Here is a 13,210-nt window from a genome sequence, read left to right as displayed (position 1 = left end):
TGGGAGGCAGGCCACTATGCCATTCTGTCCTCATGTCTGTAATTTTAATCCATTGACAAGTGAAATTCAGAGGTATGGTCAAGGAGAAAGGGTTATCATTCGAAGAACCAGGAAATGATAACATAAGCTTTCCACAAGCTTCAGCAGGAAAATGGAACACACACACACACACACACGCGCACACACACACACACAGACACACACACATACACACACACATACACACACACACACACACACACACACACACGTAAGTGACAAAGGGGGGCATGTGCAGTAGCAGCAGCAGGCAGGAATGGCTGAGACAACCAAGGATCCAGCTTCCAGGGTCCAGACGTCTCATTCAACCAAAGCGAATTTCTTCAAGAAACTTTTGTGATGCTCCTGAGACCCATATGGGGGTAAACTGTTCTTAGAGGGTCCCAGCTCTAAGGAATATTCCTGTGCAAGTCTTCCACCTCCAGTTCCCACATGCTTTCGTGGACAGGATTGTCAGAAAGATCTGTCATCTTCACAGCCTGCAGGCAGGGCTCAGGACTGCAGGCCTGAACCACCCCCATCACCATCACATACTTTCCTGGGAAGAGAAGAGAAGGACGTGACGATGATGTTCATACTAACAAGGCAGGTGGAGAAAACCAACAGAGACCCTGACCTCAGGACCTTGATCGGAGAAGGAAGGTCGAGACAGAAACATTGTCTAGAGCTAGGGAGATGAAGCTTGGAGGCAAAGCTCAGGCCTGGTTGGTAAAGGGCTTGCCAAAGCTTGTGGACCTGAGTTCAGAGGCCAGGCATCCATGCAGAAAAAGCATGGCAGGGTGGTATGCATATGTATGTGAACAGTGTTAAAGAAATCAAGACAGGACGATCCTTGGGGCTCTATGCCCAAGCATCCTAGCCCAGCCACTGAGCTCCTGGTTCAGTGAAAGACCCTGTTTCAAAAAATAAAATAGAGCTCAAAAACTTGACGTGACCTCTGGCCTCTAGTACACAGGCATGTGTGAGCTCACCCCCACACAAGACCATGCACACATTAACATAATCCTGACAGTAGACACCAAAACAAGGGCAGTCAGGGATCAAAACAGATGCATACATCAGCAATGAGATTAGTGGTTAACCTGGAGGGTGATGCCTGAAACTTGTTGGCATCTGCTTTTCATATGCCAAACACAATAGGCAGGCTCACTCAGCAGGTCAGCCTCCAGGAACTGGAGGCTCAGGATCCCATTGAGTTATAATTAGTCGCAGCGCCCCAGGCGGGGGCAGAAAACCCAAGCTTGCTCTCAGCCCCGTTCATTGCTCAACCCAAGAGTAAGAGACTGGCCTCTGTTCACAAGTCAGGCACTCCTGCAAAGTCACTTCCTGACAGCCGAAAACGTAAATCCAATTTTCCCTCCACGCTGCCAAACCCCTCCTCTCACCACGCAACACACTGTGCCGTTGTTCCAATCCCTGCCGCCTCAAACTCTATCCCAAGCAACACTGGGCACACGAGGAAATCAACAGAAGAACAGACTGCCACTGGGATAGTCTGACATATTATTAACCACAACTTCCCATTCCCCAGGGGAAGTGCCTCTCCTTGAAAGCGCAACTTGGCTAGTCATAAACCACACAAAATGCAATTGTGTAGAAAGTCCCTTGTCACGGCAGGAAAGGCATGCAGCCAGTGCCCTACGGGCCCAGCTCATTCCACCAGCAGGAATGAGCTTGCACACAAGTCCAGAAAGTCAACTGAAAGGAGTGGGGGTAACACATGGGGATCTCTGGATCTAACTCCAGGTCCCATATTGGCTGTCCTCTGGATGTGGCTCCAACTGGTGGTGAAGACAAAATCCTTAGAGTTACAGGGCGGAAGACCAGGTGAGGAGGTTAACAGAACTGCTCTGCGGAGCTTGGAGGCAGGAGACACTTCCTGCCGACACACTGAGTCCTCCCACCTGTACTCCTCTCCAGGCAGCTGTCTGTGGTGCTCCCCATTTCTCCTTCCCCACAGGACCCTGCCTGAGATCAAGCCTTCACCCACTCCGCTCCTATTTGGACTGCTCTGGCCTGTCTCCTCCCACTGACAGCAGTAGATCCTTCCGCCTCAGAGCCTTCCCCCATAGCGGCGCAGCCTAAGCAACACTGAGCCCTCTGCAGAATGAGACCTACAGGGCAGAGTCGCCAACCTCACCTGAGTCTTCAGAGCCTGGAAAGGAACCGCCAGATGCCCTAGAGACAGGGCAGGGGCAGGGCAGCAGCAGGCCAGCAAGATCACTCAGTGTGGGCAGGTCCTTCCCAAACTCAGTCTTTCAATGCTACCCATGGCGCTCTGGTCCCTACCTCCTGGCTTTGTCCATGCTGTTCAAAGGAGCTAGACAATCCACCATCATACACAGACACAGGATGTCAGAACTCTGACATCCTGAGTCCCAGCAACCCAAGCGGGTTAGTTCCTACAGAGACTACAGCCCTGAAGACTACAAGGCAGTCTTCAGGGCTGTCTCCTCCAGGAAGCCTTCCCTGACCTCCTTGAGCCTTGAACATGTATCCTTCTCCTGTGCCTAGTTCTGTATCTATTGTCCCCAAGCAAACACCAGATGAACCAACAAGCTAGATGAACAAAAGTCTATTTACCTCTGTAGTTTGAGGTCCAGGTCTCCTGAGGCCAGCAGTGGCAGCACATGGTGGGCTTTTGCTTTCTGCCTGATTAACACCGAGGCAGGCACCATGAGCAACACTCAAGAAAAAGTGCTGCCGGGCGTGGTGGCGCATGCCTTTAATCCCAGCACTTGGGAGGCAGAGGCAGGCGGATTTCTGAGTTTGAGGCCAGCCTGGTCTACAAAGTGAGTTCCAGGATAGCCAGAGCTATACAGAGAAACCCTGTCTCGAAAAACCAAAAAAAAAAAAGAAAAAAGAAAAAAGAAAAAAGAAAAAGTGCTGTCATTACCCCGTGCACATGCACCCTGGGCTCACGTCTACAACGGTGCCTTATGGACATCCCTGGCTCCTTCTGAGATGACTCATGAGCAAGAAGAAACAGCCCTGGCCACGGCCCTGGCCCTGGGCATACAGGCTAGAGGGTGAGGCCAACAGGTTCAGTCCAACACAGGGACATCTACTAGATGGCAGGCTTATTCCAGTGTTGGTACCAAGCTTGAGACACTGTTCAAAGCTGCCTTCAAGGGACATTGCCTGGGCTGGGACACCAAACAACATGGAATTTAACCAAAGTCAGAGCTAAGACCAAGGGCAATCAACTTTTTCTGTAAAGGACCAGACTACAGAAGTCAGGCTTTTTCGGGTCACAGGATTGCTGTCACAGCTACTGAACCATGTCTGTACAGTGAGATAATAACCCTAACCTTTTGCAAATTACAAATGCATTTCGGGCCAATAAAACTTCACTTGGTAGATGCTGATTTCAAACTACATATACACTTCATACATCATGACTTTTTTGTAGACACATCAAAATGTAAAACATAGGCCAGATATAATGGTGCATGTCTTTAATCCCAGCACTCAGAAGGCTGAGGCAGACAGATTTGAGTCTGAGGCCAGCCTGGTCTACAGTGAGTTCCAGGATAGCTAGAGCTTCAGAGAGAAACCCTGTCTCAGAAAACATTTTTTTTAAAAAAAAGTTTCAAAATGTAAAAGCTGGGCCTGGAGATAGAACTCAGTGATAAGGCACTGGGTCTGATTCCCAGTGAACACACATGTATATGCACACAAACACACACATATATACACACACTCTTGTGTGCACCTGTGTGTGTAACTCTTTTAGTATACAGACCATTGAGTTTGCTAGTCCTACATTAGATCAAAACTGGGAAGAGAGAGAGAAAGAGAGAAGGGCAGAGGGGAAGAGAGGGAGGGGGAAAAGGAGAAAGGAAGGGGAGATTGAGAGAGAGCAAAAAAACATAACCTAAGTCTGAAATCAAGAATAGCCTAGGTCGGAGACCCTGACTGCCTCTAGACAGAACTCAAGACTTTCTGAGCAGGAAGCATTCTTAGAGAGTCTGGCCTGATTTTACAGAGAAGGGAGCCATGGAAAGGCAGGCCTGCTGAATCTGTAGCCTTCCTTTAGTCGTCCCCTGAAGCCTGTGTCGAAGCTCTAGAGTCAAGTATAGGCAGGCCTTGTCTATCTGGGTCACAGGTGCAGCCACACATTTCACAAGGCCCTGCGTCTGTGTTCACCTGACAGCCTTCCTAATGAGCTGAGGCTCCAGGTACTTGATGCCTGTCTCAGAATCGCTGGTGGCAGGCGATGGACCAGATGCTAGAGTTAAGCCCTCAGAACCACAGTGCAAGAACTGCAGTAGTAGCTCAAAGGGCAGCCTCCAACCCTGTAATATCAGCGTCTCCTTGGAGGGTGTTAGAAACAACTCTTAAGACTCAGAAACCTGAGGGGATGGGCTCTAATAGGCCCCTAGGCAAACAAGTCGATGTAGCAGCAGTTCCAGAGAAAGGTCCATTTGCCCTGGGACATTAAAGATGTACAGACTCACCGGGGCGTGGTGGCACATGCCTTAAATCCCAACACTCGGAAGGCAGAGGCAGGTGGATTTCTGAGTTCGAGGCCAGCCTGGTCTACAGAGTGAGTTCCAGGACAGCCAGGGCTATACAGAGAAACCCTGTCTCGAAAAAACAAAAAAAAAAAAAAAAAAAAAAGTACAGACTCAGGGCTGGGATTGCTTGCGTAGCATGCACAAAGCCCCCAGTCTGATCCCCAGGGGCGCATGAACCAGATGGAGTGGCATATGCCTAGAATCCTAGCACTCAGGAGATGGAAGCAGGAAGCCCGGGTATCCAAGCTACACAGGAACTTTAGGTCAGTCTAGGCTAGACACTGCCTCAAAACAAACAGAAAAGGACAAGCAGACACTTCCTGAGAAATTATTTTCAAAACATGGGGGGGGGGGGNGAAAAACATCTACAGGGAGAGAGCTTGTGACACAGACTCCCAAGGCTCAAAACTGAGAAGGCTGGCATAGCCTCGGGAACCTACAGGCATTTTTAATAGATTGATTTGTTTACTATTCTCGCTGTCCGGGTTAAACCCAAGGACTCATCCATGCTAGGAAGTGCTCCCACCGCAGGCCCTCTTTACTCTTTGTTCTGAGACGACAGGCTCTCACTGAGTTGCCTACGATGGCCTTAAACTCACTTCGTAGCTCCGTCAGGCTTTGAACTTTGCCATCCTCCTGCCTCAGTCTCCTAGTATTGGGATAGAAGATGTGTACCTCCAGGCCCGGCTGGAACCTATATCTTTGAACACGGGGACGGGTGTTGCTGTCATCCAAGAGGGTGGGGAGTCACTTGACAGGGACTGGGCCAGGAACGAGGGCTAGAGCCTGGAGGTGGGACCGGACCGCCCCGCCCCGCCCCGCCCCGGGGAGGACAGCCCCCGGCAGAGCCGGTCCCGCCCACGTTACCTGGGAGCAGGCAGGGCCGGCCGCGTGGTACGCGCTCCAGGCCGCGCACGGAGAAGTCCCCGCTCGGGTCGCGCAGCCTCGCCTGGCCGCCTTCCGCCGCCAGCACGGTACCCTGCATCCACACGGCCGTCAGCTCCAGCGGAGCGCGGCCCACCGCCGCCCGCGACAGCCGCCACGCGCCCGGGCCACCCTCTGCGTGCCGCCGCAGCTGTCCTGCCAGTACCTTGAGTGGCGGCGAGCGCGGCAGCCGCACGGCCCCGGGGCCACCCGAGGACAGCGACTGGGACGCCGCAGCCGCCATGCTGCGCCACCACCACTTTCCCGCCAACTCTGACGGGCAGCGGGGGCTTGGCAAGCGGCAGCCAATCAAAGGCGCGCCTGCCGGAGCCTGCCAATGGGTGGGGGCGGGACAGTCGCGTAACCGCCAGAAGCCGAAAGATTCAACTGAATTAAATAAAAAATAGATACACTAACAAACGCAGGGAGAAACGAAATTTCCTCTTCCAAGGAAGAGCAACCACTTAAACCATATGTCTCCGTTCCAGTTTACTAAAAAAAAAAAAAAGACGTGCTCAGCAGTAGTTGTAGATGATTGATAAATTAATTTTAAGAGCCGAAATAAAATATGCACCCTTAGCAAAACATTGCCGCACGAAAAGCAGAGATGCAAGTGGATCCTTGGACCTTTTTGATAAGAGATCACATCTACACACAGGAGAGAGTTCCAGAGGATAATTTAAGCATGGCCCCAAACACAAATTTATGAATGGATTGGTTGTACTCTTTTAGTATCTCAGAGTTAACGCTGAATATGCGCTGTGCTGATAACTTTGGTTAGGATATCAAGCATCTTTAGAAATTGGTCTTGTGTCCAGACTATACACACACACACAGTATTCCTGAAATTATCATAAGGGTTTCATCTGGGGAAATCTTTAAAAAGAAAACAAATACACTTATTTGAATTTAACGACTAAAAAAGCTTCAAAACAAGTTTTGGTGGTTCACACCTGTTTAAAACTCTAGCACTCACCAGGACTGGAAGAGGAGTTCAAGGTCATCCTTAGCTACAGAGTGAATTGGAGTCCTGGCATACAAGAGCCCTTCCTGGAAACATGATAACAAGTAAGTTAAACAATTTCCTCTTAAGCCGGGCGTGGTGGCTCACGCCTTTATTCCCAGCAGTCGGAGGCAGAGGCAGGCGTATTTCTGAGTTCGAGGCCAGCCTGGTCTACAGAGTGAGTTCCAGGACAGCCAGGGCTACACAGAGAAACCCTGTCTCGAAAAACCTAAAAAAAAAAAAAAAAAAAAAACCACACAAACAAAACTTGCCACCTTTGAGTGACTAATTTATCACTAAGTCTTCTTGCACAGTGTAGTATTCTGTGGTCAGCAGTACTGAACTCATGTTTGTGATTGATTACAGCTGATCAGGAAATGATAAATATACAAGGTGGCCTACCAATTACTCTATACAAAGTACATAGGTATCAAAATATCACAGTTTCCTATCAATAGGCACAAAAAATTACATAATAGGAAATATTTTTTAAAGCTAGAAGTAATGCTCAGAAAAACAATGAAGACAGCAAAGTTATATTATTTTTTTATTCTTGGAATGTGTGTTTGCATTCCTTCTAGGCTCCACCCAACAGTTACCTGGCAACAGTCAGGTATGCCTGACTCACTATAAAACTCACTATAAAAATGGCTGCTTGCCCCCTCCTCACTCCCTCACTCTCTTCTCTCTCCCCCCCTTCTCTCTCTCTCTCTCTCTCCTACCCCTTCAACTCCCCTCCTCATTCCCTAAATTCCCTAAATAAACTCTTCCATACTATATCCATGGTATGGCTGGCCCCTCGGGGAGGGATGCCTCAGCACGGACCCACAGACACAGCCCCCCACCCCCACCCCCACCCCCATGCAAAGCCTCTACCAAACCCATCCTTGGCTTCCCTTTCTTTTTCTTTTTCTTTTTTTCTTTCTTTCTTTCTTTTTTAATAAAACACAATGGTGTGTGTGCACCACAGAACGTGTGTGGAGATCAGGGCAGCTTTTGGCTGTCTGTTCTCTCCTCTACTATGTGGATCCCAGGGACCAAGCTTAAGTCACCCTGGTTGAGGGGCATCTTTAGCTGCTGATCTAGTCGAAATTTCTCTTCCTTGTATTGCTTTGTTGCCGCATGTATGTTTGTGCAAGGGTGCCAGATCCTGGAGTTACAGACAGTTGTAAGCTGCTGTTTGGGTGCTGGGAATTGAACCTGGGTCCCTTGGAACAAAGAGCCAGCCCCTTTCTTCCTTTTTGTTTTGTTTGTTTAGGTTCGTTTTGTGTTTGGGGACAGGCTTTCTCCTATAGCCCTGGCTCACTCAGTAGACCAGACCGTCCTCTAAGCTGATTAACGTGTGCACCACTCCTACCTGACTACCCCCCCCTCCATCATTTTAATAACAAATACATGTTAGGTCTCAAAGAAACCTACGACTGAGCAAACAGAGGAACTATTAACATATCAAAGCAGATCCTAGCCAGCAGGACTGTACCTTTGGCTCCAGGAGCACTTCTTGCCCCTCCCCTACTCTAAACCTCTCTAACCCAGGTGCTAGGCTTCCCTTCCCCCAGCTTACATCCCTATACATTTTGGTTTCCAGCCCTCTTGGCCTATTAGTCTATAGCCACTTCTGCCTTTCCAGTTTCTCTTTCACTAACCCCCACCTCCCTTGACCACGTTTAGTCTGGATTCTTCCAGATGCCTCTGGCTGTACTTTCCCTCGAGTCTACAATTAAACCTTCTTAATTACACCTAGGAGTGGTCATGTCTTCATTTTTAGTCAGTAATTTAAAAGTTAAAGGAAGAAACTTTTTTTAAATTAATAGCTTTATCTCCCCCCCCTCTTTAATTCTCCATCACCATTATCATTCACGAAAGCAATGTACAGGGTGGAGAACTTGGAAGAGGAAAATCTAGACCGGGAAATCACTGAAAACCATATTCAAGGTTATCTACTGTTGACTTCTGGATGCAATAACTTACAGATTTTTAAATATACAAGTACATGTTTTTGATATACAAATAGTCTTTGCTGTCGTTTGAATTGGTATGTGTTAGCTAGCGGCTGGTGCTGCTATGTATTCAAATGCTAAATACCGGCCCCCAAGATCTGGTAGCCACCCCACCCCCACGAGCAGATCCTCACATACACCAAGTAATGCTATGTAAACCTTGCTCCCCAATTTTAAACTATTGGTTAAATAAAGGTGGCTACAGCCAATGACTGGGGACAGTAGAGGTAGGCTGGTTTTCAGTTACCTGGTTATGGGCTGCAGGTAGAGACCATGAAAAAGAAAGAGAGGAATAGGAGAAGGAAGACAGAGGACAGACAGAAGGTCTCCGTTAGACATGATGGCCCAGGAGCATGTGCCTGAGTGAAATGTCCCCCACCCCCACCCCCCAGGACAGTTTGCTGCAACAGAAGTAACCCAGGCAAGGTTCCAACAGCAAATATTTGGGGAGCACAGCTGGGAATTAACAGTCTAGTTAATAGAAACAAAGATTAGGGGTAATCCCCCAGTAATTGTGCAAGAGCTGGTTAAATAATCCATAGGATTCTGCCTTGGTTATGGGGGAGGGGGGTTGACTGAGTCATGCCACTAACTCATAGAGTTTAATAAAAATCCATTTACAGAAGCCGGGTGTGGTGGCACGCACCTTTAATCCCAGCACTCAAACAAACAAACAAACAAACAAATAAAAAAATCCATTTACAGATATAGCCACCATAGACTCATGTGTTTGAATGCTTGGCCCATAGGGAGTGCCACTATTAGGAGGTGTGGCCTTGTAGGAGTAGGTGTGGCCTTGTTGGGAAAGTGTGTCACTGTGGGGGTGGGCTTTGAGGTTTCCTATGCTCAAACCATGCCCAGTGTAGTGGTACAGTCTCCTGCTACCTGCAGATCAAGGAGGAGTTCTCAGCTCCTTCTCCAGCACCGTGTCTGTCTGTACACCACCATGTATATGTCTTGCTTTGATGATAATGGTCTAAACTCCTGAACCTGTAAGCTAGCCCCAGTTAAACGTTTTCCTTGTAAGAGTGGCTTGGTCATGGTGTCTATTCACAGCAACGAAACCTTAACTAAGACAGTATCTTGTTTTTCTTTAGTAATTAACATCTTTCCACACCAATAACAACCACCTGCTTCCTCTCCCCCCCCCACCCCCGAGACAGGGTTTCTCTGTGTAGCCCTGGCTGTCCTGGAACTCACTTTGTAGACCAGGCTGGCCTCAAACTCAGAAATCCATCTACCTCTGCCTCCCAAGTGCTAGGATTAAAGGCATGCGCCACCACGCCCAGCATTAATTTTTTTCTTTTTTTCTTTCTTTCTTTCTTTTTTTTTTTTTTTTTTTTTTGGTCACCTGCTTCCTCTTAAAGGTTGTATAATATTCTATTTGTCTTATCACACTAACAACTGACAATAGTTGAACATTAAGGCAATTTATAACTATTCACATTATAACTATTGATTTTGTAAAACTAAATATTTGTGCTTATCTTCCAGATAAAAAAGTTTCAGGAAATTATTTCCTAAAAATTGGGTGCCAGTCAGCAGCTGAGGAGGATCTTGAACTCATGATCTTCCTGCCTCCACTTCCTCAGAGCTGGGATCATAAGCATACACCAGCCTCGTGCTGAGGACTGAACCCAAGGTTTCCTGCGTGTACACAACCAGGTGAGTTACGCTCCCCAGTAGCCAGTTCTTTTTTTGGTTTTGTTGTTTTCAAGCCTAGTTTTCTCAGTCGGCCAGACTACAGTCCTAGCTGTCCTGGGCCTTGAACTCAGAGATCTGCCTGCCTCTACCTACTGACTAGGAACCAGTTCTTAAGAAAGTCTTTGTCCTCATGGGGTCTTGTAGGACTAGACACCCATAGCTTATTCAGCAAGAGTTTGAGTTTGGTAAAGCAATAAAAACAGTGAGGAGACAGTTCAGATGTGTGCTCTCAAGGTTGGTGGTTTTCCCCAGGATCCACATGATAGAATGGTAGGAGAGAACTGACTCCCACAAGCTGTACACACACACACACACACACACACACACACACACACACACACACATGGGTCAGGGGCACAATATAATTTAAAATAATTTAAAATAGTGAGTTAGGCCCTGACTTTGGGACTCGGGAGTATCCCACTGGCATCTAAGATCCTGGAAAGGCGAGGGAGCAGAGGTTCTCAGAAGCTCTGTGGCTTGCTCAGGGGCATTCACCTCTACACTTCATCATACTGGACAGAGCCAGAAGCCAGGAAAACCAAGAGAGCACATCCTTCCACACCCAGGGCCCCTGATGGCCTTTCCTGGATATCTAGAAGCCAGAGAGGTGATGGTGGGTAACAGCTTCGGTGAAACAGAGGCTCCTGGGAATCCCCCACCAGGATCTGGGCCTCCTGATGCCTCCCTAACACTCAACCTCAAGGCTGCTGACAGAGGAATTTCTCCAAACCCAAGTCTGAGCATGTCTTGAGAGTGCAGTTTACTGTCCCAGAGAGTGGGCATTCCACATGGGGACTGTGCTAGCCTTGGGAGGATCTGGACAGCAAGGATTTAGGAAGCTGCCAAGGTTCAGAGTGGCTGGGGAGATGAGACTGCCTATAGGACCTTCTCTCTCTCTCTCTCTCTCTCTCTCTCTCTCTCTCTCTCTCTCTCTCTCTCTCGGTTTTTTGGTTTTTCGAGACAGGGTTTCTCTGTATAGCCCTGGCTGTCCTGGAACTCACTGTAGACCAGGCTGGCCTCGAACTCAGAAATCCGCCTGCCTCTGCCTCCCAAGTGCTGGGATTAAAGGCGTGCACCAGGCTGGAGAGATGGCTCAGTGGTTGAGAGCTCTGACTGCTCTTCTGAAGGTCCTGAGTTCAAGTCCCAGCAACCACATGGTGGCTCACAACCATCCGTAATAAGATCTGACTCCTTCTGGAGTGTCTGAAGTCAACTACAGCGTATTTACATATAATAAATAAATAAATCTTAAAAAAAAAAAAAAAGCATGCACCACCACTGCCCAGCTTTTTTCACAAACACTTGTATATGTGTGTATGGCACATGTCCATGTTTATATAGGAGTGTGCATACGCACAGAAGAGTATGTAGACATGATGAGGGTGTTCCTACACGTGGAGGCCAGAGGTGGTTGGTGTCCTGTCTTTTCCTTGAATGCTCTCTACTGTATTTCCTTTGGGGTGTGTGTGTGTGTGTGTGTGTGTGTGCCAGAGAGACGCTGTACACACGTGCAGCTCAGAAGACAATTGGTTGGAGACAGTTCTGTCTCCTTGGGTACCATAGTGAGACTCTGACAGTCAGGGTTGGCAGTGAACGCCTTTACCACTGAGCTCCCACACCAATCTCCTTTTGTTTGTGTTGAGACAGGGTCTCACTATGAAAGCCTGCCTGGCCTGAAACTCACAGAGCTCTGCCTGCCTCTGCTTCTCAAATGCTAGGGTTAAAGGCCTGCACCATGGCTAGGCCCACATTTTTCTCAAACAACTTTAAATTTTCCCATTATTTCTGTAGTTATTTCTGTGTGGGTATGTGCACATCACAGCGAGCAGGTAGGGGTCAGAGGGCAACCTCATGAAGCCAATTGTCTCCTACTTTTACATGGATGGGTCCTGAGGTCACACTCAGGTTGTCAGGTTTTCATTGCAAACATTGTAAACTGGAGGTCCTCAACATGTGGGTCATGACCCTTTGGGGGGAGGGGTGTCAAAGGATCCCTCCACAGAAGCCACTGGAAAATAAGGTATCTATATTATAATTCATAACAATAGTAAAGTTACATTTATGAAGTAGCAATGAAGATAATTTTACAGTTGGGGGGGGGGTCACCACAACATGAGGAACTATATTAAAGGGTCGCAGCATTAGGAAGGTTGAGAACCACTGCTCTAAGCCATCTCCTCAGCCCTCTACTATATATTCTAAGACTATATATTCTAGTATATTCTCTCCCTGAACCTGATTGACTTGTCAGGATTGACTGGTGACTAAGCTCCGAGGATCGGCCAGTCTCTGCCTCCCAGGGCTACAGTTACAGACACGTGCTGCTGCCACACCTGGTTTATGTGGGCGCTAGAAATGTGAACTCAGCAAGCCCATTAGCCATCCTCTCAGGCTCTGTGCAACCTCACTTTACCCCCTGTACAGCTGGGGTAGCTGAGGTTTAGGACAATGACAAACCTCGGGCTACCTGCTAGGGAGGGAATGAGGCCGCCTAGACTGACACACAAGTGCACCTTGGACCACTTCAGCCTCTCATCCACCTTCTCTTTTTGATGTTTCTAGCACTTGTTCTGTGCTGTCCCATCATGCCTTGTCCTAGTCCTCAAATGACTGCCAGATTTTACCACTTTCTATCTGCAGGGAGCCAGCCTTGGTCCCTACTCCTCCAGGCCAGTTTGCAGGGGTCTTGACCCCAGAGGTTTCTCAGCCTTCTGCCTACAGATGTAGGGGGGGTCCTGTGCCCTCTGCCAGATGCCGAGTGGTACTCCGTCCCTCTCCAAGTCGTGACCACCAAAACATGTCTTCAGACATTGCCCACCTCCCCTAGAAGGTGAAACCACGCAGAGAGCACACCCTAAGCGACCAGCTCATCTCACCAACAATGCCCAAACACCCACATTCAGATGCTGTGGCCAGGCAGGTAGGGAACCTTGACGCCAGTCCCGTGCAGCCAATAGAGGGGTCCGTGGGTCACCTTGGGTTTTTTGTTGTTCTTGTTTTGGACAAGTTCTCTCTCA

At 48.5% G+C, this 13,210-nt stretch overlaps 1 protein-coding gene across 1 annotated transcript; it reads right to left on the bottom strand.

The window, feature by feature from the left end:
* Positions 1 to 366: 366 nt before the first annotated feature.
* Positions 367 to 5,727, bottom strand: Rmi2 (RecQ mediated genome instability 2). Its single transcript, XM_021210059.2, has 2 exons — positions 5,427 to 5,727; positions 367 to 577 (listed from the first exon to the last, which is right to left on the bottom strand). Exons 1-2 carry the CDS (start codon positions 5,725 to 5,727, stop codon positions 429 to 431), a joined length of 450 nt encoding a protein of 149 aa, XP_021065718.1. The 3' UTR covers positions 367 to 428.
* Positions 5,728 to 13,210: the final 7,483 nt, after the last annotated feature.

The sequence above is a fragment of the Mus pahari genome, chromosome 12, assembly GCF_900095145.1.
Source record: "Mus pahari chromosome 12, PAHARI_EIJ_v1.1, whole genome shotgun sequence".
Classification (NCBI taxonomy): Eukaryota; Metazoa; Chordata; class Mammalia; order Rodentia; family Muridae; genus Mus; species Mus pahari.
The sequence above is the reverse complement of the archived record's forward strand: the minus strand, read 5'-3'. Positions and strand labels throughout refer to the sequence as shown.